The sequence below is a fragment of the Lemur catta genome, chromosome 5 (assembly GCF_020740605.2).
Source record: "Lemur catta isolate mLemCat1 chromosome 5, mLemCat1.pri, whole genome shotgun sequence".
NCBI classification, from domain to species: Eukaryota; Metazoa; Chordata; class Mammalia; order Primates; family Lemuridae; genus Lemur; species Lemur catta.
The window spans coordinates 2,651,926-2,676,655 of NC_059132.1; the positions used below are offsets into that span (position 1 = coordinate 2,651,926).

General features: G+C 50.7%; 2 protein-coding genes across 6 annotated transcripts in view; both read left to right on the top strand.

The window, feature by feature from the left end:
• Window positions 1-986, top strand: part of PCBD2 (pterin-4 alpha-carbinolamine dehydratase 2) — a 42,122-nt gene extending 41,136 nt beyond the window's left edge. The window contains exons 4-5 of one of the 3 annotated variants that reach the window (XM_045550832.1): window positions 1-113; window positions 626-986. In XM_045550832.1, the coding sequence (XP_045406788.1) occupies window positions 1-96 (96 nt within the window). In that variant the 3' untranslated portion in view covers window positions 97-113; window positions 626-986. The other 2 variants (XM_045550834.1, XM_045550831.1) reach the window with 2 other exon arrangements.
• Window positions 30-20,145, top strand: CATSPER3 (cation channel sperm associated 3). 3 transcript variants are annotated; one of them, XM_045550828.1, is made up of 8 exons: window positions 30-109; window positions 6,700-6,853; window positions 11,530-11,769; window positions 16,529-16,711; window positions 17,420-17,560; window positions 17,915-18,034; window positions 18,858-19,015; window positions 19,966-20,145. In XM_045550828.1, coding segments are annotated over exons 1-8 (1,104 nt in total). In that variant the 5' UTR covers window positions 30-107; the 3' UTR covers window positions 20,072-20,145. The 3 variants fall into 3 exon arrangements, with proteins under 3 accessions (XP_045406784.1, XP_045406786.1, XP_045406785.1); XM_045550830.1 differs by having other exon boundaries at window positions 97-113; window positions 6,761-6,853; XM_045550829.1 differs by lacking the exon at window positions 30-109 and adding an exon at window positions 5,125-5,288.
• The last annotated feature ends 4,585 nt before the right edge of the window (window positions 20,146-24,730 follow it).

Here is a 24,730-nt window from a genome sequence, read left to right on the forward strand (position 1 = left end):
GTCCAGATAACTCTGACCTCGCATGACTATGGTGGAGTGACCCAAAAAGATGTGAAGTTGGCCAAGTTTATTGAAAAAGCAGCTGCTTCTGTGTGATTTCTCCCCAAATGCATGTAAAATCTTATATACGTCTTAGCTACAATGTATTGTGAAGGCAATTTGCTTAAACAAATTAAGTTGTAAACTGAGTTCACCTTTATATGCTACATTTTGTAAAATCAGTGCTTAAATAGAAAATGATTTAAACTTGAGCTTGAGGTACTTTTCAGTATATCTAATGACATGTATAAGATAAACCAACCCAGGTAATATTCAGAAAGAGAAATGGCATTCTCAAAGACTAGAAGTTGGGATGGGAGAGTATTCACACATTTTATAATTCAGAAATTCAAACAATTATGGTGACTTTACAAATGCATTGTTGTAAGGTATTGGAGAATAATTGTAACGCGGAAAAAGAATTAGGAACTCTGCAGGTAATGGGTTTTAACCTCATATAACAATTCTTATGACACTAAAGTTGATTTGGATAGTAGCTGCTCTTACTACATAAGTCATCAGATTATAAAAGTCACAAAAATTAGATGAGCTATCTTGGTATGTTTTGTCTTTACTTTTTGGACAGGGAGTCAAAGGAAGAGGACGTCTCGTCCGTGGTGTCCAGAAGGTGTGGCAATACAAGGATTCACTGTCTCAGTAACCAACTTGCTAGGTCATGATTTGACTTACTGAGTTGAGGAGGTCCAAAGGGTCACTTTTTTTCATCATTTGCTTATTGTGACCCCTGTACTGAAGGTCTACAGTCACTGAAGCTAGAAGTCACTTGGGTGTTATCCAATAATGAGCTCTACTTGCTCCGTATGACACTGTCAGGCATTAAAGGTACCCTGTTATTTAAAAACTGCAATAACAATGTTCTTTGAAGGAACTCAGGAATGTACTTACTAATGAGACTGTGATACAGATTAAAAGAGCATATATATTTATCCAAGGAGCATGTGTTAGTCCCTTGAAACATCACGGCAGTGAGATTTAACAGGGATCGTCTTTGTAACCGCCTCACTTTAGAGGCCAGAAAAATCACTCTATATTACAACAAGCCAACCTTCCCTTCTCCAACTCACCCCCATCCCAAACCTGAGAAACCGTCTGGGGACATGCCAAGGAGGCTGAGCTCCTTGAAGCCAGTTCTTGGCTGGTACTGCTGGCCAGGGAGAGGCAGATACGGTCATTTGCCCTGACCCTGAGGGCGTGGAGCATGCAGGGAGGGGAAGAGAAGGGAGAGCAGCTCAGGCTCTGTGGCTGCCGGGGGAGCCAGAGCTTAGCACTAGAACTTCCGTTTCTTAGAATTTTTGAAAAGGAAAAGGAAAAGCTATGTGTTTTTATAAAGTCTTTGCTTTATTACAGATTGGAACTTTTATACATTTATCACCAAAGGTTTTAGTTCCATGCTTCAATTTTTTACATGAATTTTTTTAAACATGAAAAATTTTAAACATATTCAAAAGTAGAGTAAATAGTACATTGAACCCTTATATACTGATCACTCAGATACAGCAATTGCACATATTTTGCCCCAGTTGTTTCATGTAATGCCATTTCTTTTTTCTTTGCTGAAGTATTTGAAAGCAAATCCCAGATAGCGTATCATTTCGCCCTTACAAACTTCTGTAAGTATCTCTAGAAAATATGGTCATTTTCTTGTATAAACCACAGTGTTGTTATCATACCTGACAAAATAAACCACGATCCCTCGGTGCCACCTATGCTCAGGGAAAATGAAATTAACCTGGAGCAAGCTCCCCTGCCTTTCCCCTCTTTCCCGTGTAATTGAGTTATTGTCAAAACCGGGTCAGTTGTATTGAAGACTGTTCTGCCTTCTGGATTTGTTCTCCGTGGTGGTGGTATTTAGCTTGTTTCCCTGCACCCTTTCCCTCTTTTGAATGTGAGTCTGAGAGGCTAAACCTGACGGCTGTGTGAACACACCACATATAGCACAGTGGAGAAGGCAGGATATAGCTCATAATTACAGTGGTGAGGACCCGAGAATACAGTTAATTATCATCTACATGAGGATTTCACATAAGGTTCACGTTAAGGGGTGTTGCATCTGCTGGAACTTACAAACCTTACTGTAGAGAATCAAAGATCCCGTATCAGAAGTCTATGGAAATACTCATTGTGGTAAATTGTGACAGAACGAATCCCCAGACTTGCTTTAAGTAACTTGCATTTCAACTTAAAAGAGACATTGTCAAAGTTGGAGGCCCGCAAGTTCCCGTCTGTTCCACATCTTTGCATGATAGCTGTGTTGCTCTAATGTGGTGAGCTTTGGTTTCCCTCCATGTTCCTTTGAAATGATCGCTGGAGTAGAGAGGAGTTAAAAAGACATGACCTGTGACCCCCTGCATGACCTCCACAGATAGAAAGCCAGGGCCAGTATGTTCGACAGTGTCCTTTTCTAAAATGCAGTTAATGGAAATTCTCAAAATAATGGTTATTTTCTGACGTTGGTGAGATTTAGGAAATCTTTGGATCAATAGAGTAAGCATGGTTCTCTCTGTCTTTGCCATAGACAGCAGCAGCATGTATGTTGTATCTGGACGCAGTACACGCGTGACCTCCATCAATGCACTGAACTGTGGGCCCACTGCTAGTGTTAGCATGGTGCAGTCTATGTGCTCTCTAATCTGGCATCAAAAATAGACTCGTTGAACTTGTAACTTTCAGTTTTGTAAAAGTTTCTGTGAAGCATCAAGAGCTGTAACAGGGTTTGGCTGCAGTAAGTGGGCTTTGTGTTTCCGTGTTAGTTACTCGGGACTAGTGCAGGAACGGCCCTGTCCAGAAGGCGCAAGAGTCGCCAAGCTGCCGCGCTGGCCAGCTGCTGAGCGTCCCGCCGTCTGCGGCTGGGGCGGCGCTGCCCACGTGAGGCAGTGGGAGTGCTGCTCGCAGGGAAGACTTTGGCTTCTCGTGCCAGGCGGCTGTCCTGCCCACCTATCAGTGAGACGATATGAATGATTTCAGTAGCCCTGGACAACTTGTCACCTCTGATTTCCTGTTGCTTTCTACTCACTCAGCTGGAATTTCATTCCCAGGCTGAAGGTCTTCCGCAGTGACTTCAGAAGCAGCGTTGGGCTGTGGTTGGCTGTGCTGACGTCGCATGCTAAGAACAGCTGGGCTCTTCTGTGCTGCTTTCAGCTGGCTGTCTTTCCTCACCCCTCCAAGCATTGTGAAAGAATTCTTTACGTTTTTAATCTCCTCTGTTTTTCCCTGAAAGTGTGCTTTGGTGCTTAAAGAGGGAACACACATTGCTGGCAATGAAGAGCTTAAAAAAATAGATAAATAAAGAGAAAAGGCACAGAAGCACACCGGTAATGGTTCCTGGAGATGAAATCCCACTCTGCCCAGCTGAGTGAGCACGAGGATCCCTGATGTCATTAGTCTGTGTATTCGTATGGAGCGCGATTACTGAGGGCCTTCTGTGCCCCGGGGGATTAGGCACATGGACATACTGGGACAGGTGGCAACGGTCAGAGAACTGATTCAGGCTCTCTTGCAGCAGCGACCCCAGGCGGCCGCTGTGGGTGGACGTTGGGCAGGAGTCCCAGAGGCATTAGGGGACCTATGACCAAAGGGGCAGTCGGAGTGACAGGAGGAGCTGATCCATGGGGGAGAGCACGTAGAGGGAGAAGATGGAGACAGAGTTTGAATCTTGGGGACGTTAGTCATAGTGATTCTTAAAGTTTTGCCGTTGAGGATTTTAAATGGAGAAAATGAGTAAATAAGATATTTCTCAGCTCTGTATATTGGTTGCTTATAAGAGTTCTTTTCCTACCAGGAATGGTCATATCCACCTGTTTTAGAATACCAGGGACAGCAGAGGTGGTGGGGTGGTTACCTCCTTTTCTTACAGCTCCAGAACTTAGGTTTCCAGGAAATTTTCCAGTTTAGCCGCTAAACATGTAACACAGAACTACCCAGATCCCTCTGTCTTGATTTGCCTTGAAAGCCAAAGCAGTTAGGAGAAGGAGAGTGAGGAGAATATATTAATTCCAAGAGTTAAACAGAGCAGAAATCGCTGTGCTCTTGTACTTAGAGCGTGTCTCTCCACAGGCTCACCCCATCCGTTTTATTCAGGTGGTTTTCCTGTGCGCGTTCCATGTCTGCAGGCAGCCACTGCAGGGCCTACGTTACCTTCTCTGCTCCTCGTATTGTGTTCTAGCCCCAAACCCGTTACAATCTTTCCTTGTCCTTCAAAGTGTTACCAGTGCTGTGCTGGAATCCCAGAAAACTTTGCTTTTCCCCCTTATATGACCCTTAACTTTTCCTGACACATTATTAAGGGCCTTTGTCTATCAGATGAGGGCACTTCTTGAAGAAGGGAGTGTCTGGTTTACCTCTAATGACTCCCGGCTTCAGCCCAGAGCCTCCTGGTTGCTGGGTGCCCACAACCTTTTTGCTGAACAGAGGCCTTCCCCGTCTCCTTGGGAAGAGAGGATCTGCAGGTAGGCACGCTGGGGAGCTCACCTTTCGGGGCCTGTAGGCTAGGAACGCGCCGGAATGCCCGAGAGTGACCTCATAAAGCAAGGATTCCCTTCATGGATGCTTCCCTGCTGCCTCTTGGAATTCAGATACCGAGGAAATCCCTAAGCAGAGGTTTTCTGTTGGATGATAAAAGCGAAGAATAAAAATTGAAAATTTGGAAAATATCTCAATTCTTAGGCCAGAACCACGTGAAAGTTGTTTTTAGTTCACTGCTTGATGCTAAGCTGGCGGATCTCTGTGCAAGATTCAAAAACTTTAAGTAAATATTCTCTATCTCCATTGCTGTTAAGAAATGTACAATTGGAAGTGTGGGGACAGGGTGTCAGTGTTCTCTTAGCCTCTTCCCTCAGATACTCTGATCTGCTTCCCAAATTGAGGTGCATATGCTTGATAAATCTGGTTTCTTCTATTGGTGAGGTTGCCATACTGTTACTTGACCTGTAGACTAGTTTGACTCAGTTTTGTCCTTTCCTGCCCTCCCCTCTCTTCCCCTTCCCTTCCCTGTCCAGCAGGATCTTACTCTGTCACCCAGGCTGGAGTGCGTGGTCTCATCATAGTTCACTGTAACCTCAAACTCCTGGACTCAAGTGATCCTCCCACCCTGCAGGGACTATAATCGTGCATCACCATGCCTGGCTAATTTTTTAATGTTTATAGATACGGAGGGGTCTCACTATATCCTATCGACTGGTCTCAAACTCCCGATCCTCCTGCTTTACCTGTCCAAAGTACTGGGGTTGCAGGTGAGAGCCACTGTGCCCAGCCAGTTTTGTCTTTTTCTATTAGCTACTGTGATAGACAATTTGAAGGCTTTATTTGGGTAATAGTCACCATCTCAAATCAGAGGATAAAAATTACACATCTAGTTTTTATAGATTAGGAAAGTTTATACATTCTATATATTTTTTCACTGTTATGAGAATGTGTTCATTTGTTACATATAACAAATGGTGGGAAAAGTAATACATACTCTTTGAGAAAAAGTGCAAAGCACAGGTAAATATAAATAGGAAAAAGAATCACCTATAAGTTCATCATCCATAGGCAGACACTATCAACATTTTAGCATATTTCCTGCTGAATTTTTCAACCTATTTTTTGTACAGGTGAGATAATTTTGAGCAGAGACTTTTGTATCTTGTTTTTATGTTTGCTATCCAGTGGGTCATAAACATTTTTCTAGATCATGAAAAATTCACAGAGATAGTTTAATGTCTGTATTTCATGAGATGGATATGCCATAATTTATTTAACTAGTCCTTTTTGTTAGACTTTTAAATTGTTTTCAAGTTCTCAATACTATAAATACTACTGGGGTAAACATCTTTAGCCAGAGTCACTGCTGTATTCCAGTTACATTCTCCTGGAATATAAATAGATTGGTGGGGGCAGAGGATATGAACAGTTCTAAGGCTTTTCAGAAAAGTTGGCCAATTTACATTCTCTGGCAATTTATGAGAATGCCTCATCATTCTATACAGTGTTGCCAGCATTAAATATTATCATTTTTCTATCTTTGCTAATTTTATAAACAAAAATAATGGCTTTACTTTGCATCTCCCTGATTAGTATCACTACTGAATATTTTGGGGGAAGTTAATTGGCCTTTTTTATTTCTTTCATGAATTGATTATGTGCCCATTTTCTCTTAAGGTGTTGAGTTTCTAATCATTGATTTGTAAGCATCATGTGAATGGGTGATTATTTGATTATTATCAGTCTTTCCTAGCAGGCTGGCGATGTTTATTTAGTTTCGCTCATGTTGTATCCCCTGTGCCTGGCGTGTGGTTGTCACTAAATAAAGATTTGTTGAATGAGTAAACGAAGATGACACTTTGTTTTGCTTGAGAAGGAGTGGTGACCATTCTTTTTCAGAGGTCCAGGAAGAGGGAACTGAGTAACTGAGTGGGGACAGACTATTGGGGGTCCTCATGCATATCTCAGTGGTCATTATTCAACATTTTTTTTCTTTTTTCTTTTTATGAGAAGGAATCAACCAAATTATTCAACATTTCATTGCTACTTAAAAGTATATGTAAATTTATATTCACTGAAGGGGGAAAGCAGATCCTTGTCCCTACAAAAAGGTGTGCATGGTGTGGGGATCTAGCCCTGTTGTGACGTGACCATACCTCTTATTCAACTTTTTGACAGGAGGAAAGATGATCAGTGTCGGGCATTTGTGAAGAGAGTCATAATGAGTCGTCTCTTTCAGATAATTATGATTAGCACCGTCTCATTGAATGCCTTTTTCATGGTCTTGTGGACTAGTTATAAAATAAGATACCGCTTGTTCAGACTTCTTGAGGTAAGCAGACAAAATGGGTCCATTTTCTTCTGTTTTACTTGTTTTATTTCTGGAAATATTGTAAGATTTTTAAGACATTTTGTCTCAAGAAATTTTCTGTAGAGATTCTAAGGACCTTTACCATGTACTCTAAAATCTGTGAGAATGGTAGTAGGAGCAGCTGTAAAGGGGAACTCTTACACACTGTTGGTGGAAATGACGACAGTATGGAGGTTCCTCAAAAACTTAAAAATGAAACTACCATATGATCCAACAATCCCACTACTGGGTCTATATGCAAAGGAAATGAAGTCAGTATGTTGAGGTGATATCTGCACTCCCATGTTTATTGCAGTACTATTCACAATAGCCAAAATATGGAATCAACCTAAGTATTCATCAATGATGAGTGGATTTTTAAAATGTGGCATGTATGCACACAATAGCATACTATTCAGACATAAAAAAGAATGAAATGCTGTCATTTGCAGCATGGATGAACCTAGAGGATGTTGTATTAAGTGACATAAGCCAAGTGCAGAAGAACAAACACTGTATAATCTCGCTCATATGTGGAATCTAAAAGAGTTGACTAGTAGACGTAGAGAGTAAAATGGTGGTAACTAGAGGCTGGGGAGAGTGGGGAGGGGGAATGGAGAGAGGTTGATCCACAGGTACCAAGTTACAGGTAGATAAGAGGAAAAAGTTCTGGTGTTCTGTTGCACAGTAGGGTGACTGTATACAACAGTATGTATTGTATACTTCAAAATAGCTAGAAGAGAGGATTTTGAATGTCGTCACCTCAAAGAAATGACATGCGTTTGAGGTTATAGATATGCTAATTACCCTGATTTGATCATTACACATGCATGTATGTATTGAAACATCACACTGTACCCCATAAATATGTATAATTATTATATGTCAATTAAAAACAAAAGTTAAGAAACAAACCAAAACAAAATCTATAAAAAATCTACAGCAAACATCATACTTAACAGTGAGAAACTTGATGCTTTCCTGCTAAGATCATGAAAGAGGCAAGTATGTACACTTTCACCACTCCTATTTAACATCGTACTGGAAGTCTTGGCTAATGCAGTAAAACAAGAAAAAGAAATAAATTTGCACAGGCTGAAAAGGAAGAAATAAGACTGTCATTGTATGTGTGTGTGTGTATATATACACACTATATATATATATATATATATATATACACACACACATATATATACACATATATATACAAAAAAATTTTTTTCTCTATATAGATGTGTGTATATATATATATATATATAATTCTGTTATATTTTACTTGCCCTTGTCCCATTTTCCTCCAAGAATGGTGATGATCTTGAAGACAGTAGCCCACATTGCCAATGTGGGACCCTGGTCCCTGGTTCCTGAGGCAGCAGAGCAGACCTTGTTCTTAAAGAAGTGTGTTGGTCTGTTTTGACCTGAGGGCTGTTTGAAGGACTGCTGGAAGGTGGTTGCATCTGTTTTACCTAGCTTGGAATCTTCTCAAGGCAGAAGGAATTTCTTACAAACATTGAAAGGCATATGAACAACCACTGCTGCCTGGGGCAAAAAAGAAACAAAGAAAGAGAGAGAGGAAGGAGGGAAGGGAAGGGAAGGAAGGGAGGGGAGGAGGAAGGAAAGAAAGAAGAAAGAAAGAAGGAAGAAAGAAAGAGAAAGAGAGAAAGAAAAGAAAAGAAAGAAAAGAAAAAGCAGTTGAGGCGAACAGTGGACATGCTGAAAGCCAGGAAAGGGAAGTTTTTGGTAAATTAGGGCATTGGTAAATCTTATGCATATGGAGGAATTTAGAAAGCCATCCTTGCCCAGGGTAGGCCAAATACTTAGAACTAAGACCTGAGAAGATCCCAAGCTCCCTTTCACCTTTAGCTGATCTTTAGGCTCAGTGCAACCAGGAAGTGAAGATTAAAGTAGAGTTGTAAATGTTCATATTGAAGGAGCACCCCAACACTGAGCCGTCTGAGGGGACTAGAAGAGTCTTCCTTTCTTTCTTTTGTCTTTTCTTCCACACTAAGACACACTATAATCAAACTGTCAACTAGAATTCTATGTCCAGCAAAACTATCCTTCAAAAGTGAAGAGGAAATTAAGATTATTTCAGATAAACAAAAATGAAGGAGTTTGTTGTTAGTAGACCTGCCCTAAAAAAAATGATAAAGATAGTCAAAAATAGAAATGAAGTAAGACAGTAACTTGAAGCCGTACACAAAAATAAAGAACACTGGTAAAGCAACTGTATAGCTCCATCTGTCTCCTTTTAAGTCTTTGTTGTTGTAAATTACTCTTTTATACATTTTGTACCCATTAACTATAACATTAAATTTTAAATCATATTAAAAAAAGAGGCCGGGCACGGTGGCTCACGCCTGTAATCCTGGCACTCTGGGAGGCCGAGGCGGGTGGATCGTTTGAGCTCAGGAGTTCGAGACCAGCCTGAGCAAGAGCGAGACCCTGTCTCTACTAAAAGTAGAAAGAAATTATATGGACAGTTAAAAGTATGTATAGAAAAATTAGCCGGGCATGGTGGCGCTTGCCTGTAGTCCCAGCTACTCAGGAGGCTGAGGCAGGAGGATCGCCTGAGCCCAGGAGTTTGAGGTTGCTGTGAGCTAGGCTGATGCCACAGCACTCTAGTCTGGGCAGCAGAGTGAGACTCTTGTCTCAAAAAAAAAAAAAAAAAAAAGAGTTACAAACCAAAAATACAATAATAGTTGCTTTTGTATTTATCTATATAGTTGCTTTACCAGTGTTCTTTATTTTTTTGTATGGCTTCAAGTTACTGTCTTACTTCATTTCTATCTTTGACTCTCTTTATCATTATCCCTGTGGAGGAAAAATACAGTTGATTTTCTATCTCATAGCATCCACAGCCGAATTAAAGACCTAACTTGAAAAGCAAAACTTTAACATTTTTAGAACCAAATATAGGAGAATATTTATATGGTCTTAAGGAGGGAAAGATTTCTTAAGATACAAAATAAATAAACTGTGAAGAAAAGTTTTGATAAATTTGATTTCATTAAAATTTTAAATTCAAAGAGCATTAAAAAGGTGAAAGGTTAGGGTGAGAGAAGGTATTTCTTATACATGTAGCGGGTAAAGGATTAGGATTCAAAATCTGTAAAAGATATCTTCCAAATCAATAAGAAAAGAACAAAACAATACAGAAGAAAATTCAGCAAAGATTAGAAACAGGTAATTCACAATTTAGACGTATAAAAAGATGGCAATCTCATAAGAAGTGAAAATTAAAATAAAAAATGATACTCTTTCATATTCATAAGACTGACAGTTGGAAGTATTAGAAATTAAAGTCTTAAAAATTAAGAAGTCTGACAGTGGAAGTATTGGCAAGGATGTAGAACAACAGGAACATTGACGATATTAGAGTAAATTGGTTCAATAACTTCAGAAAACAGTTCATCAAAATCTAGTGAAGCTGAAGATACTCGTGTCCTACAACCCAGTAATTCCCACTCCTAGGCGTATAACTGAGAGACTTTGCACATGTGTACAATAAAACGTATAAGAATTGTTTGAAGTTGTTGAGATTTCTTAAAAATGTAAATCAGTTCAGATCACTCCTTGGTTCAAAGTCCTCCAAGGCTGAGATTAAAATTTAAAGTCCTCCCCAGGCCTGCGTGGTCCGCCTCTCCACGCACACCTCCTGCCCGCTCTCCCTCTTTCTGCCCCAGCCCTGCTGACTCTGCTGTTCCTCTGCAGACTCCTTCTCACCCTCATCAAGGCTCTCGCCTTCGCCGTTCCCCAGCTTCCTGGCAGCATTCTCCTAGTGTGAGATCTGGCTTCCTTTCTGGCTTCCGCGAGACTCCGTCGACCACCTTTTCTTAAAAATAGCTTCCAGGACTGCTTGTCCCCAACCTGACCAGTCCCTCTATATCCTTTGGCCAGTTTATTTTTCTTCCTACCTGATGTTACATCCCATATGTATTTGTTTAAGTGCTTATTTCTGTCTTCTCTGTCCCGGGGGCTGGGCATTTTCCGGTGCCTAAGACGGAGCTTGCTTGGCACGTGGCCAGTGCTCAGTCAGAGCTGTTCCGGTGAACGAATGAATGGATTTGTGTGACAGAACTCAGATGACTCGGAAAGTACCTCTTGATAAAAGCAAAGTCACTGGAGTTGTAGATGCTTGAGGAGAGTTTGATTGTTTCCTAAGGTATAAAAGTGAAAAGGAAAGCAGAATATTCTTCAGAAACAGATGACTTTAGTCAACTGACTTTAAGTATGTATAATTAATAGATTCAATAGAAGTAGATATTTGAGTATTTCATCCATGTTCCTTATATAGTTTATGTATTCGGGTTGGCAAGAAAACTCTGGGGATCTTCCCTTGGGAAACCTTATGTTTAGGCTGCGTGACACATTGAGTTGCCGTACACTGGGGCCTGTGCAGTAATTCTGGCTGTCATTCAGTCATTCCCAAGCACCCAGGGTCCAACCTAGCCCCGGGCTCGGGGCTGCCGGGTAGGGAGGACACTGAAGGGGAAGGGACTCAGACGCACGGAGTGACTGCCATGTGCTGGCGACTCCACCTGGGTTTCTCTCTCGTGCGGGAGACAGGAGCACCCTCTGCACACCTGACCGGGAGGGCCAGGACTACAGGGCCCTGCAGCTTGGTCTGACCCCTCCAACCCTTGCTACCCCTGCAGATCTCGGAGATCATCTTTGTGTCCATCTACAGCTCTGAGATTCCCATGAAAGTCTACGTGGACCCCATTGACTACTGGAAGGATGGCTACAACCTGCTGGATGTGACCATCATCCTCATTATCTTCATCCCCTACACCCTCCGAGAGATCAAGGGGAAGCACTACCCCTACCTGCACATTGCCGATGGCATGCAGTCCCTGCGCATCCTCAAGCTCATCCCCTACAGCCGGGGCATCCGGGTGAGTGCTCTGGGGGTGCACAGCATTGGGAGGGCAGGCAATAGGGCCTATCTGCCCACCAGCCCCTGGGAAATAAGGATTCTACTGCTATCTCCCAGTTACTGAGTCCTACTATGTGGCAGGTTGATATACTAATATTATCTCATTGAATCTTAAAACAATGGTAAGAAAAGTATTATTAGCTCCATTTTACAGATGGAGAAATTGAGGCCCAAGGTCACCCAGCATTTAAATGTGAGAGCTGAGATTTGAAAGGTGTGTTCTGACTCCAGAGGCCACCTGAACTTCTCTCTCCCACGCTGCAAAGTGACGGATTTTCTTTAGCTGCAGATCCTTTGACCTACACCCAGGAGTCTCCAGCTTTTTGGTGGTCTTGGCCACTGGCTGCTTTCCCCAGACAGCTGAAAATCTGCTGCTTCTCTTGATGGCAATAGTCTCATTACTTTGTTAAGCGGCTCTGGAAGTGCTGCTTATGCTGAGAAGTCTCTCTGGGTTGCTGAAAGTCGTGGAGTGACCAGCCTTTCCTACACTCAGGTTTCAGAAAAAACCTCAAGGCTGACCCCTTGCACTCAGCCGTGCCCTCAGGCGTCTGACCTACATGCAGCGTGTTTGCCCCAGCTCTGCACCCTGTCTCCATGCTTCTCCAGGAAAGGGCTGGTCTGGGCCTCTGTGTGTCAGCATGTGTCAGCCCATCCTGCTGAGAGATTGCCCCTGGCCCAGGGCTGTGCAGCCGCTGCCTCGGGCCCGGGCCCCACACTCAGGGATCCCCAGCGCTGGCTGAAGAAGAGAAAGAGAATGTTGGCGCTCCCCCTGCCACGCACCCACATGCATTCACGTCTTGCTGTCATGCAATCACGTGCCTGTGTGTGTCCCCTCCCAAACAATACAGTCCCGCCCGCCCCCTCCTTTTCTTTATGGCCAGGCTTCAGGGACAAAGGTGTCTGTACTTCCAGGCTCAGCTTCCTTCTCCGTCACTTATGGCCTGGCTTCTTTCCCTCCACTCCAGATTCCTTAGCCTCTCAGAGGTTGCCAACAACCTCTTTGTCACCAAATCCAGTGGCCATTTCCCTTGGCATCCTCGTCACTGGCTTCTCTTGGTGTTCGTCCAGCCTGACTTCTTGGGTGCATTTTTTCTTTGCCTGGCCCATAGGTGTGTTTTCTCAGGACTGTTCCTGAGTTCTCCGCCTCGTCTCCCTCTGCGTGTTCTCTCTGGGTGATCTCTTCCACCTGCCAGGTCCTTCGTTTGCCTGCACCTCTCTCTCTCTGACCTTCAGACCCAGCTGCCTGCTGGTGTCTCACAGGCCCCTCAAGCTCAGTGTGTGTAAACTGGAAGCCATCACTTGCCCCCTCCCCATCCCCAACCTCAAATCCAAAATCCTGGCGCCTCTTCCAGTATTTTGTCTCTTGGCCCATTCAGTTGCCAAGTCATAAACCTGAGTGTCAGCTTGGACTCCTCTCTCTCAAAGTCTTGCTGCACAGCCTCCTAAATAGTCATTGACTTGTCCACATCTTTGCATCACTGTCACCTTCAGTCTTTACCTGGATGCCTGCGACGGCCTCCCACAGACCTGAAAGCCCCGAGTAGAAGTAGCGCAGAAGCAAGGGGCGATCCCTAAAGTGTACGTCAAATCCTGACACTCTCTGTTTCAGACCTGGGAGTGGCTGCCCTTGTTCCTAGGCTGGGGACACATCCTGTAATGCAGCGGTCCCCAACCTTTTTGTCACCAGGAACCAGTTTCATAGAAGTCAATTTTTCCAGGTTGAGCGGGGAAAGGTTTTGGGATGATTCAAGCGCATCACATTTACTGTGCGGTCAGACCTCTCTGCTAACGAGAATCTGTGTTTGCAGCCGCTCCCCAGCGCTGGCATCACCGCCTCAGCTCACCTCAGACCATCAGGCACTGGATTCTCATAAGGAGAGTGCAGCCTAGGTCCCTCGCGTGCGCAGTTTACAGCAGGCTCCTGCTCCCGTGGGTCTGATGCCGCTGCTGACCCGAGGGGAGGCGGAGCTAGACGGGAGGCCAGCGCTGGGGACGGCTGTGAACACAGACGAAGCTTCGCTCACTCGCCCTCTGCTCGCCCCCTGCTGTGTGGCCGATTCCTAACAGGCCCAGCCTAGGGACTGGGGACCACGGCTGCAATGTGTCCTAGAAGGAGGAGAGGGGAGTGCCGACGTGCCGGGCATTGGCGTCAGTGGGGACGAAAGTAAGGCAGGTGGACAGGAGAGAAGACTGCAGGTCCCTGGGTGTTCAGTGTCATGTGGTGGGCACCTCAGAGCAAGGCAGTAATCGGGCAGTGGGAAGTGTCGGGTGCCAAGGCAACAGGGGCCAGGAGTGCTACCAGGGTCACCAGATGGAAAGGCCTGGAAGATGGTGGGTCATTCATAAAGATGCCAGAGGTCCCCAGGGTGATAGCAGGGTGGGGTGGTGATCCTGGAGGCAGAGCCTTCGAGACGTGAGGAGGAGTGGGAGGCTGGAAGGTTGGCCCTGCCCGGAAGCAGAGGCTGTGCCCATGGAGGCGGGGCTCTGAGGACAATGCAGGAGTGGCCCCTGGAGCTGAGGTCGGTGGGGAATAGGCAGCCTTCGTGGAGAGGGTGCTGGGGAGTGATGTCCTCATGTAAGAGAGGACTTTCAGGCGAGGCCAGGAGAGAGGTCGCTGTGGAATGACGGTGCCAGGGCCTGTGGGAGTCATGTGAGCAGGGGGCAGGGGCAGGGGGCTGAGGGAGAGGAAGCCCAGGGCCGTGCAGGGAGGAGAGAAGCAGAAGACTGGGGGCAGGAGGACTTCTGTCGGGGAAGGAAGGGGCACTGGCCCAGATTACACCTGGTGGGGCTGAGGGCCCCCGCTGCCTGTCGAGTGCACCTGTCTGTGTGTTATGCATTATGACAGCCTGGTTGGAAGGCAAAGGCCTGGAGGTGCTGGGCTGGGGGCCTGGCAGGGGCAGCCCGTCCTTCCAGCCCAGGCAGCCTCCCTGCTGGCCTGCCGTGTCCTAGAGCAAGCCAGGCCTGCTTGGTGACTGCAGGTCTCTGCTCCTCCTTTGGTCCTCATAGACATGCCCAGACCCGTGGACATGCAGACACAACATGTACCCAAACATGTACCCCATGTTTGGCCTCAGGGTTTTCCTGTCCTTAAGCAGAGCCTTGTATCCACAGTGGTTCCCTGGGGATCGCCAGCCACCCTGGCTGTGGCTCTCCTGTAGCCTTTGGGATGTCTTGGGACCCTGGAGTACATGCTCTCTGTATGCTGTCCAGGGGGAGCTGGGGCTGCTGACGGTGGGGACTTGCACCTCTGTGCTACTTTGTATTAATTGAAGTCTACAGAGACTTCACCTTTTTGCACCTTTTTGGACTACACACTAACAAGGCCTGCTTGGATCGTGCTTTAAGAACTTGGCCAAGACTAGCTGTTGGGGTTCTGCATGGGGCTTCCCAGAGAGCATGACGTTTGCTCCGCTGCCGCTCTCAGGGTCGCTGGGCTGGCCTGGAGGCGGAAGACCCAGCCAGGCCCATGGCTCCGACCCTTCTGTGTGTGTCTCAGGCTCTACTGGGCGGCCTCCCCGCTTCCTGCTGTGCGAACCTGGTCGCAGATGGGATACTGTTGTAGCATTTCTCGTGAGGACTTATTGCTTTAGTCTCAACTAGTTTTGGAGGAAGAGGTTTACCTCTCTGTAGCAGGGAGGAAGGCAATTTTTTTTTTTTACATCTCAGCTGTTTTGCAATTAACACAATAAAACAGATTTTCTTCCCCCTGGGACAGGAGGGAGGCATCAGGCGGGCACACACTCTCGTAGGCAGCTGCCAGGCGGGTGCACGCACAGGGAGCCCAGCGCTTTGGGACTGTCTCTGCTTCTTCAGTTACTCCACACTGTCCAGACTTCACGTCTCGTGTCTTAGCTCCAAGTTGCTCCTTTCCTAGTGCTAAGCCAGTAGATAGTCTCTGTGCTCAGAGCTGCTGGTGCTTGACAGTGGTGTCACAGGGCAAAGGGCTTGGGAGTTGGTCCCAGCTCTGCCATTGCATGGAAGTATGACCCTGGCCAAGACATTTTGCTTCTCTGAGCCTCTGACTCCTCATTTTGAAATGGGAAGAACGAAAATGCCTACTTACCTTGAAATTGTGTTGTGAAACATCTAGGTAGGTGAACATGCGTTGAGTAGCTACTACATGCCAGAGTCCGGGGCACAGAGAATGAATGAAGAGGAGCCATATCCTGTGCTTCCCAGGAATGGGCAGTGTCAACAAATGGGCAAAAGTAAACAAATGCCTGGTTCATGGAGGAAAGACCGCGGTCACAAGACAGAGGCCAGAGGAATGCAGAGCCATATTCCCCACACTCTCCATTCTCCCTCCCGGGGGCTCCCTTAGTCCTCCTGGACCTGGCAAAGAGCGTTCAAGGCTGGCCCTCAGCTGAGAAGCAGTAGCACGACACCCCAGGGTGAGAATGGAGTGCTTGGTGGTGCTGGTGGGGAGGCCACCCTGGACCTGAGGCAGCGCACACGATCTGCCCAGAGGTGGCTGGAGGGAGAAGCCAGGCCCTGGCAAACCACTGTTAGATTGATCCAGCACTTGCTCTTGGCACAGTTGATTCACTTCATCCATCCATCCATCCATCCATCCAACCGGCCGACACTTACTGAGCATCTCCCATGTGCCAGGCACGGCACCAGTGCTGGGGCTAGCTATGAACCGGGCAGAATGACCTCTGTCCTCCGGGGCCACCCAGCCCGGCGCCCTTGCCTACCGCGGTTTTCCTTCCTGGCAGAGGCTCATCACTGCCATGGGGCAGACAGTCTACACCGTGGCCTCCGTGCTCCTGCTGCTCTTCATCCTGATGTACATCTTCGCGGTCTTGGGCTTCTGCCTGTTTGGAGTTCCAGATGGGGGCGACCAGAATAACTGGGGGAATCTGGCCGTAGCTTTCTTCACCCTCTTCAGTTTGACCACGGTACTGTGTTTGGGAACAGTGGAGAGAGGGACTGCCCAGGTGGTACGAGCATGAGGACGTGCTGGGGCTCCCATGGGGCCTTGCCCATGTTCGGGGACTTAGCTGGCCTGGGGGGCTGGGCTGGCCCCACTCAGAGGCCGGGGCCCTGGACAGGGCTCCGTCTGTGTCTCTAATCTTGTGACTCCTTAGAGCATTCCCCTATGCCTCACAGGGTCATAAAACTTCTCAAAGAGGTCTCAGATGATAATACATTTAGATTAAGTTTAATTTATAAATGAAACCCATGTCACATAGCCTTTTGGGGAACAGACTACCACAGATCCACCCAGAATAAGCACACAAAGCGCAAGTCTGGAAGTCTAGATTCTGCTGGACTCTGGAAAGAGTGTGGTCTTTTCCAAGGTTGGCCTGGCAGAGAGGCAGTATCTTTTGGAGGAGTTTGGGAGGCCTGGAGAGAAGAGAGCCCAGGACACGTCGGCCAGCAGTGTGTCCACCCCGTGGTACCCGGCCTTCCCGGGCCACCTTGCATAGGCTGGCGCCAGTGGCTTGGGGAGGCTTTGAAGGGCTGACGTGGAGGCAGAGCCAGCCGCCTCCTCAGCGGGGCTGGGGTGGGAAGAGCCCTTTGGCCTGGGACTCCCATAGCATGGGTGAGAAGGGGGCCCAGCCCTCGGGGCCTTGGCCCTCAGCATGCCCTCCCCGGCCGGGCAGGTCGATGGCTGGACAGACCTGCAGGAGCAGCTGGACGATCGGAATTTTGCTGTGAGCCGGGCGTTCACCATCATCTTCATCTTGCTTGCCTCTTTCATCTTCCTGAGCATGTTCGTGGGCGTGATGATCATACACACCGAGGTGAGGCCGTGCTTGTGAGGGTCGGGGGTCGGGGTAGGTGTGGCAGGTGCAGTTCTGGGCCAGGTCTGCGGGGAGCACTCTGAGCTGCGTCTCCCTCCTGCCGTGGGGTGGCCTGGCTGGACGGGCCCTTTCCTCGCCCAGCCCAACTCTTCTCCCTGTGCCAGCCAGCGCACGTGCCTTGCCGTGCAGGGACGGCCGCCGAGACCGGGCTTGCGAAGCCTCCGCAGCCGCATTTGGCACTTGGTGGGGCAGGTCCTGTGTGGGGAGGGGCCCCCTGCAGGGCTAGGAGAGAAGAAAGACGGGGGGCGGGTGCATATCGCGACCTGCCCCAGCCTCCGGCCTCCCACTCTCTAGGACTCCATCAAGAAGTTTGAGCGGGAGCTGATGTCGGAGAGGCACGCGACGCTCATGGAGGAGAAGCAGGTGATTCTGAGGCGGCAGCAGGAGGAGGTCAACAGGCTGATGCAGACACAGGTGGGCAGCCACTGCGGCAGGTAGACAGGCCGGGAAGGAGGGGCCTCAGGGCCTGCGTGGAGGGCAGGTGGCCCCAGGTATCTGTGGCCTTAGGTAAGGCAGGTCCCTTCCCCCTGTATTTCCAGAGTCAGGTTTTACTCCCTGCATTTTTGTTTCTCTGAACCTCTTGGAGTGTTGGGTGCTGTGACTACGACGTTGCCCTCTGTGGGCAGAGCACCCCTTTGGGGCCAGTTTGTGCCGAAGCTTCTGTCTGAGGGCTCGCTGTGCCCAGCAGCCGTGGCCCTGGGCCACTGAGTGGGTGAAGGTGCGCAGGCTCTGACAGGGTGTCACATGGCCTCAGTTTGCTCGTGTTTCTAAAACCAGCACGAGAATGAGCAGAACAGAACGGAGATTCCCTGTCAAGCAGGATGCAGTGGTGGGGCCGGGAGCGATTCTTCTCTTCCGGCCGAGTGGCCGAGCCCCCCATGCGGAGCCTCTCCCTCACCGGGTTGGTGCACCTTCCTCAGCCTCTTGTCTGAGGTGGGGACATCTGACTGTCTTGGCTATGCCCAGGGTTTGCCCATGGGGAGGCCATGCTGGGCCACACTCAGACTCTAGCTGATTCCTTTGTGGGCCACCTGTCCTCCTGTCAGTGGTGGCCACATCCTCCAGGGGGTCCAGGCTCAGAGGGGGTCAGGATGGACTTGTGACTGGGCTCAGGACTCCTCCTGGGCCAGGGTCAGGCCTTTGTCTGGGGCTCACTGTGGAGGGTCTCCAGGTCTCTGTGCAGGCTGGCTGTCACCTCCTCCTCCTCATTGCTCTTTCCTTATGCTTTCCTCTCTAGAAACATGCTGAATACAAAAGTTTTGATGAGCTGGTGGAGAAATTTAAGAAAACCCTGCGGCATAGGGACCCCATGGTCTTGGATGACTTCAGCACTAGCATACCCTTCATCAACGTCTACTTCTCCACTCTGGATAACCAGGATGCTACTATGTACAAGTCAGTCCCAGCCCCAGCCTCTCCTGGTCCCTGGGGCTTCCTCGAGGTTGGCCTGGGTTGGGTGCCCAGGACAGTGAGGGGGACGGTGGGCTGATGTTCGGGGGGTGGAACAAGGCCCCCCTTGGGGATGCAAGATTCCATGTGTACACAGGGCTGGACTGCTGTGTGGACAGGCCGTGGCTGGGGGAATCTGCTCCCCTGCCCCTCCCAGCCTGCCATGGCGTGTGGCTAGACGCCAGCTCCTTCGACTCTCCAGCCCTGCTCACCAACTCCTTTCAGAGAGCAGAGGAAAGAGCACTGGGTGGCAAATCAGGAGCTGAGGCTTCTGGCCTGGTTCTGCCACCTCCTTCCTATGTGACCCTGGGCAAGTCTCTGCCCTTTTCCCATCTGTCTGACACCTGTGGGGCTGCTGGGCTGATTCAGTGAAACCAGCATATGTGGAGCTCTGAGCTTGACCTGGCCTGGGGCTTGTGCCCAGTGTAAGTTCGCTGGGATTATTTATGATGGGCCATTATGGAGCGGGAAAGATGTAAAAACTGGGGAGAGGGGCCGTGGGCACCAGGGAGCCACAGTGGGCTCTTGAGCAGGGACAGACATGATTATCCTGGCTTCTCAATAAAAGGACACTGGAGGGCTTCAGAGACAGGAGAGACTAAAAAGGAAAGGGTTGAGGAACGCCCGCTTTTGGGCCAAGAGTGGCCAGGCCCTGTCTGGGCACCCCACACATTTACTGCTCTCAGAGCCCAGGGGTTTCTCTCCAGCCCCCCTTACTCCAGGGGGCCCCAGGCAGGGTAGAAGACCTGGGATTCCAACCCAGCCTCATCTGGCTCTGAACTCCGTGGCTTCCCCGCTCCCACAGCTGCCAGGCGTGGCGAGTGCACAGGCACAAGTACGTGGTGGGTGGGGCCGGGTGGCCTGACGCCTGCCCCTGACCTCAGGTCTCTCTTCAGGCTTCAGGAGCTGTACTATGAGATCGCGCACGTGCTGGGCCTGATGCTCGAAGACCTGCCGCAGAGGAAGCAGGACCAGTCCTCGGAAGAGCTCTACGAGACGTAGCCGGGCGTGTGGGCGCCCAGGCACCGAGGGCGTTGCAGGCTGTGACAGGTCCCCATTAAACACAGGCTTTCGGAGCTGGTCTCTCCAGAATTGCTGTGATTACGGCGTCTCCCCACTTCCAGGGGGTGGGCCTGGGTAGGTAGGTGCTCATGAAGTCTGGTTCCCCAGAACTCCCGCACCCCCAGGACCCCGCAGACCGAGGGCGTAGGGAGAAGGAGGTTCGAGACTTGCACATCCAGGGGCCACCCTGGCTCCAGCCTCCCGGCCATAGGGCCCGGGGAAGCTGCCTGAGAGCTTCAGAGCCAGCAGGGCCTCCAGCAGCCCGTCCAGTGCGCAGCCCTTGCGCCAGTGTGGCCCTGCCGACCCGGGAGCCCGAGGGCTGGCCTGTGCAGTGTCCCCTCCTGACAGGCACATCTTTCTGCGGGCCCACCGCTGCAGAGACCTCCTTTTGAAAGTCTGCTCTGATTGCCGCTAGGCTCGCCCGAGGGGCGCAGCTGTGAGTGGCAGGATTCTATCGTGTGGGTGTGGAGCCAGGCTGCGGGCAGCCACTGGCAATATCAGGGCACCTGGCACCAGGGCCCGGAGCAGCGGCAGCGGCAGGCACTTTGGGCTGCTTGCCTCGTGTGGTTAGGTAGGGCTCTTCACTTAAAAGGGGACATTTCTGTGTCATTCTGTGCCAGATGGCCACTGGAGCTGCCAAAGTCCTGGTGCCATGCTGGTCCAGCCATGATGGAAGGCCTGGTGGGGCCAGGTGGCTGCCTTGGTCCAGATGGACCAGCCCAGAGGCCTGGCAGTGCCCACCGTGGGCCCACTGCTGCAGAGCATGCCTGGGGGCTGTCACCTTGGCAGTGCCACCTCAGACAGAGGGGCAGGTGGTTGCTGGGACTGGGCACCTACAGATGAATGCAGAAAGGCCTGAGACCCACAGTGCGGAGTCGGGTTAGCAGCAAGTGCAGGAGTGGAGCTGACGGCGGCTGGTCGGGAGAGTTCCGTGGGGGACCGTGGGTACAGGCCTGGGGGATGGCGCCCCTGAGGCCACAGGACAAGGGCAGGTGGGGCCATACTGAGAATCATGAGCACAATAGGGTGAAACCCATTGTCCTGCTGTGGGGACCCTCCGAGGGCAGGGAGTGCAGCCAGGCCACCTCCTGTGCGGAAAGTTTTGTGCCAGCGTCCCAGAGGTGGCTGAGCTTGGTAGGGTTCTGTGCCCCTCATGGCAGGGGGAGAAGCTCAGGGTCGGACGTGTCGGGGGTGACTCCGGGCTGGGGGCTTTTGGGGTGCTGTGGTGAGTGCAGCCTAGTAGCAGGGCGGGCAGGCCCCAGGCGGCAGCTCTGGCTCGAGGCGGGGGCAAAGCAGGTGTCGCTGACTGCTCACACCGAGTGTGCCAGGACAGCGGGGGAGCCGCCCGCGCCCAGTGTGCCCACACGGCGTTGGGGAGCCGCCCGCACCCAGTGTGCCCGCACGGCTTAGGGGAGCCGCCCGTGCCCAGTGTGCCCGCAAGGCTCGGGGGAGCCGCCCGTGCCCAATGTGCCCGCACGGCATTGGGGAGCCGCCCGCACCCAGTGTGCCCGCACGGTGCGGGGGAACATTAAAGGGAGTGAACAAACAATTAAAAACTTTGCCTCGGCAGGGCAAGGTAGGCTGTGCCATGGTTTTGGAGTCAGGAGACCGGAGTTCCTTAATCGGGGGACCCTGGGCAAGGTGTCGGGTCTTTCAGCCTCAGCTGTGTCCTCTGAGAAATGAGATGACAAAGCCGACCAGCTACAAGGTTCAAGTAAACTCTGTGTAAGAGTGTGGGAAGAGAGGTCGTCAGCCCTCGGCTTGCGTTTCCTGGCTGTCAGCCCTCCCCTCTGCCGGGGCCACCTGCAGCGGGCCGTGCTGACCAGGGGCTGAGAGGGACTGGGCTGACGGCAGGGTGGAGGGGAGGACAGTGTGGAGCTGACAGCAGCCCGCAGAGGCCGGGAGCCCGCAGAGGAGGGTGCGGCCAGGTCTTCAGATGGAGCTGGGTGAGAACGGGCAGGTGGAGTGTCAGACCCGGACGGCCAGGCAGCCCTGGGCACAGGCCACAGGGTGTGGCCTGGGAGGGCCAGCCGCCTTTCTGGGCACAAGAAGGCTTTCAGAGCAGAGAGCTGGGGGGAGGTGACGTGCACAGGGCTGGCCCAGCACTGCTGGCGGAACGCGCCGGTGGGTGCTTGGCGCGGCGTCCGGGAGCAGCAGGCCTGCTTGGCTCTGTCCGCCTGCAGAGCAAACACCGGCGGGTTGGAGTTCCCACTTGGGCTCTCCCCAACTCAAACAGGCTTGGCCAAGACCTTCGATTGATTTGTCCGAGGCAGAGGTGGCTCTGCTTGCCCGTGCCCGGCTGTGGGAAGCAGGGCTCGCCTCACCCCCAGCCCTGGGACCCTGCGGGGCTGTCCCTGAATGGCTCATTCATCCCCAGCCTGTCAGCCTCGTGTTTGGGGGCCAGGGGGGATGCAGGGGACTGGGCCCAAGGCTTCTGCTCGTGCCCTGGCCCTTCCCCAGCTCTTCTAGAATCCAAGGCTGGAGGTGTGTGGAAGGTGACTGGAGTTTTTTAACCGCTTGTCGATTCCACCAGGAGGAAGTAGTCCCTATGTTGTGGAGATCCAGGCGGTGACTGAGGATATAGGCTCTCCCGTTTATGCCAGCAGCCCCTAGACTCTGACAGTGAGCTGCTGAAACCGCACACCTTGACAGTGCCTTCAAATGTGGGTGAGACCGGACACCTCACACAGCACACTGGCCTCCGGCAGGCTCTGCTCTGGGGCGTCGCCGCCTGATCCGGGCTTGGGCCCTGCGTGGGCCTGCCCCGTGGCCCCGTGGCTCTCGGGAGAGAAGCTGGTTCTGAATTCCTAACCAGGCCACTCCCCAAGGAGGGCGCTCGTTCTGACCCGAGTCCCAGGGGTTGGAAGGTGCGGGCAGGAGAGAATGGTGTGAGATTTATCCACACACGAGCACCCCACTCCTCCCCACACTCTGCCACAGAGACTCTTGTCCATGCTCGGTCAGCCACGCGCTGCCCCTCCCCAGAATCTGCCTTGGGTTTGATCTCAGGCTTTGCGGCACTAGGAGCGTGGTGGGGAGCCGGGCTGGGCGCTGGAAGGAAAGAGGAGTTTCCTGCTTTCGCGGCCGGCTCCTGGGTTCTCCTCTGTGGCGGGGAATCGGTGTCGCGGGCAAAGCAGAGAGAAAGTTGTGAATGAAAGACCAGGCTCCTTGTCGTGCTGAGTCTACAGAACACGGAGCCTGCGACGAGGGAGGGAAGAAGGAAGTAAAAGCGGAGGGAGTCTGGGACTTCGGGCCAGTGGCCCTGACCGGGGGCGCGTCAGCCCTGGAGCGGGGAGAGAGGGGGAGTTCAAGTGTCCTTGTGGGTTAAAAATGGGATCCCCACTGGTGTTCTCTGAGAGAGGCAAACAGTCATCGGAATTATCTTCAAATGGCTCTCGCTTGCTGTACTGTGCCTTTTAAACATGGAACCCCACGACTAGATCGGACCCTGTGGAGGGTGGGCTGTGCTCGGGTTATCCGAAAGGTCACCCTGTGTTACAGAGACCTCTCAGGCTCAAGCTGGGAAATGTCAAGAGGGCTTTTCATGGACTGAGCCCTTAGCTGGGATCAGACGCCTCTATGTGGAGTATACCAGGGGGTGGTGGCACCAGGTGTGACTGGCTTCTTGCAAAATGAAACTGAAGTCTCAAAACAGAAGTGCAGAAGGAGCCAGAGGGGGGCGAAGAGTCTGTTCCAGAGCTCTCGGGAACCTGGGGACTGGCCCCCACCGGTGTGAACTGGCAATGAGACAGTGGTGTCCTCACGGCAGAGCTGCCCACTGCCCCACCGTCCAGCACTCCGAGAGGACCACTGTCCCCTAACTCCCTCCCTTGACACCGACGCTTGAGGTCAGGCCTGGGATGAAGAGTTCTTTAAAACTTGATGCTGGGCCAGAGAAGGGGGTTCCAGACATAGGGCAGGGCAGGGTTGCAGAGGTTTAGCTCGTTCTCTTTATTGGCCATGGCTGTACTGCCTTTTGTTTCGCTAGCATTTCTGTTTATAACATACTTGCATGTGTATAATTTCAATCACAAACCAACATTTGGGTGTTTTCATTATTCCCATTAAATAGGTGGCAAAACTGAGGTTCAAAGGACTGATGTAAGCTACCCAAGGTTGTACAACTAAGGGGAAGAACCAGAATTCACAGCCAAGTGTGCCTGGCCTTCTGACTGCTCTGTGTGCTGCCGTGCAGCGCCCTTCCGAGGGACTGTGGTCACTGTCTCACAGGTGGGCAAGCCGGTGCTCAGAGACCCGGCCAAGATCACCACTGAAGGGCAGGGTCAGTGTTTGAATGCAGGCCGCACACGGGCTCCTCTGTGCCACTGCCTCGTAGCAGCCTTGCTCTTTCTTATTAAAGCTATTTCTTGAATTTTAAAAACCAAGCCATGGTTCTCTTGTGAGCAGGGCCTGACTCTGGGAGGAGCGGAGGGTGGTTACCGAAATGAACTGCCACTGGCCGGGTCCCTGGCATCTTCTCGCCGCTTGGTTGAGCCTCTGAAGTCTGCTGGCCCTGGGAGCCTCGGGAGCCCCAGTTTGAGAGGGCGGCAGGAAGCAATCGGTGTGTGCAGAAAGGGTGGGGACTGCGGCGCCTAATCA

Bases quoted from the DNA above. Each gene is read 5' to 3' on its own strand.
- CATSPER3 (XM_045550828.1), top strand. The intron at 6,854-11,529 runs GTAAGCAGACAA...CTACCCCTGCAG, and splicing joins GCTTGTTCAGACTTCTTGAG to ATCTCGGAGATCATCTTTGT. The intron at 18,035-18,857 runs GTGGGCAGCCAC...TTTCCTCTCTAG, and splicing joins ACAGGCTGATGCAGACACAG to AAACATGCTGAATACAAAAG.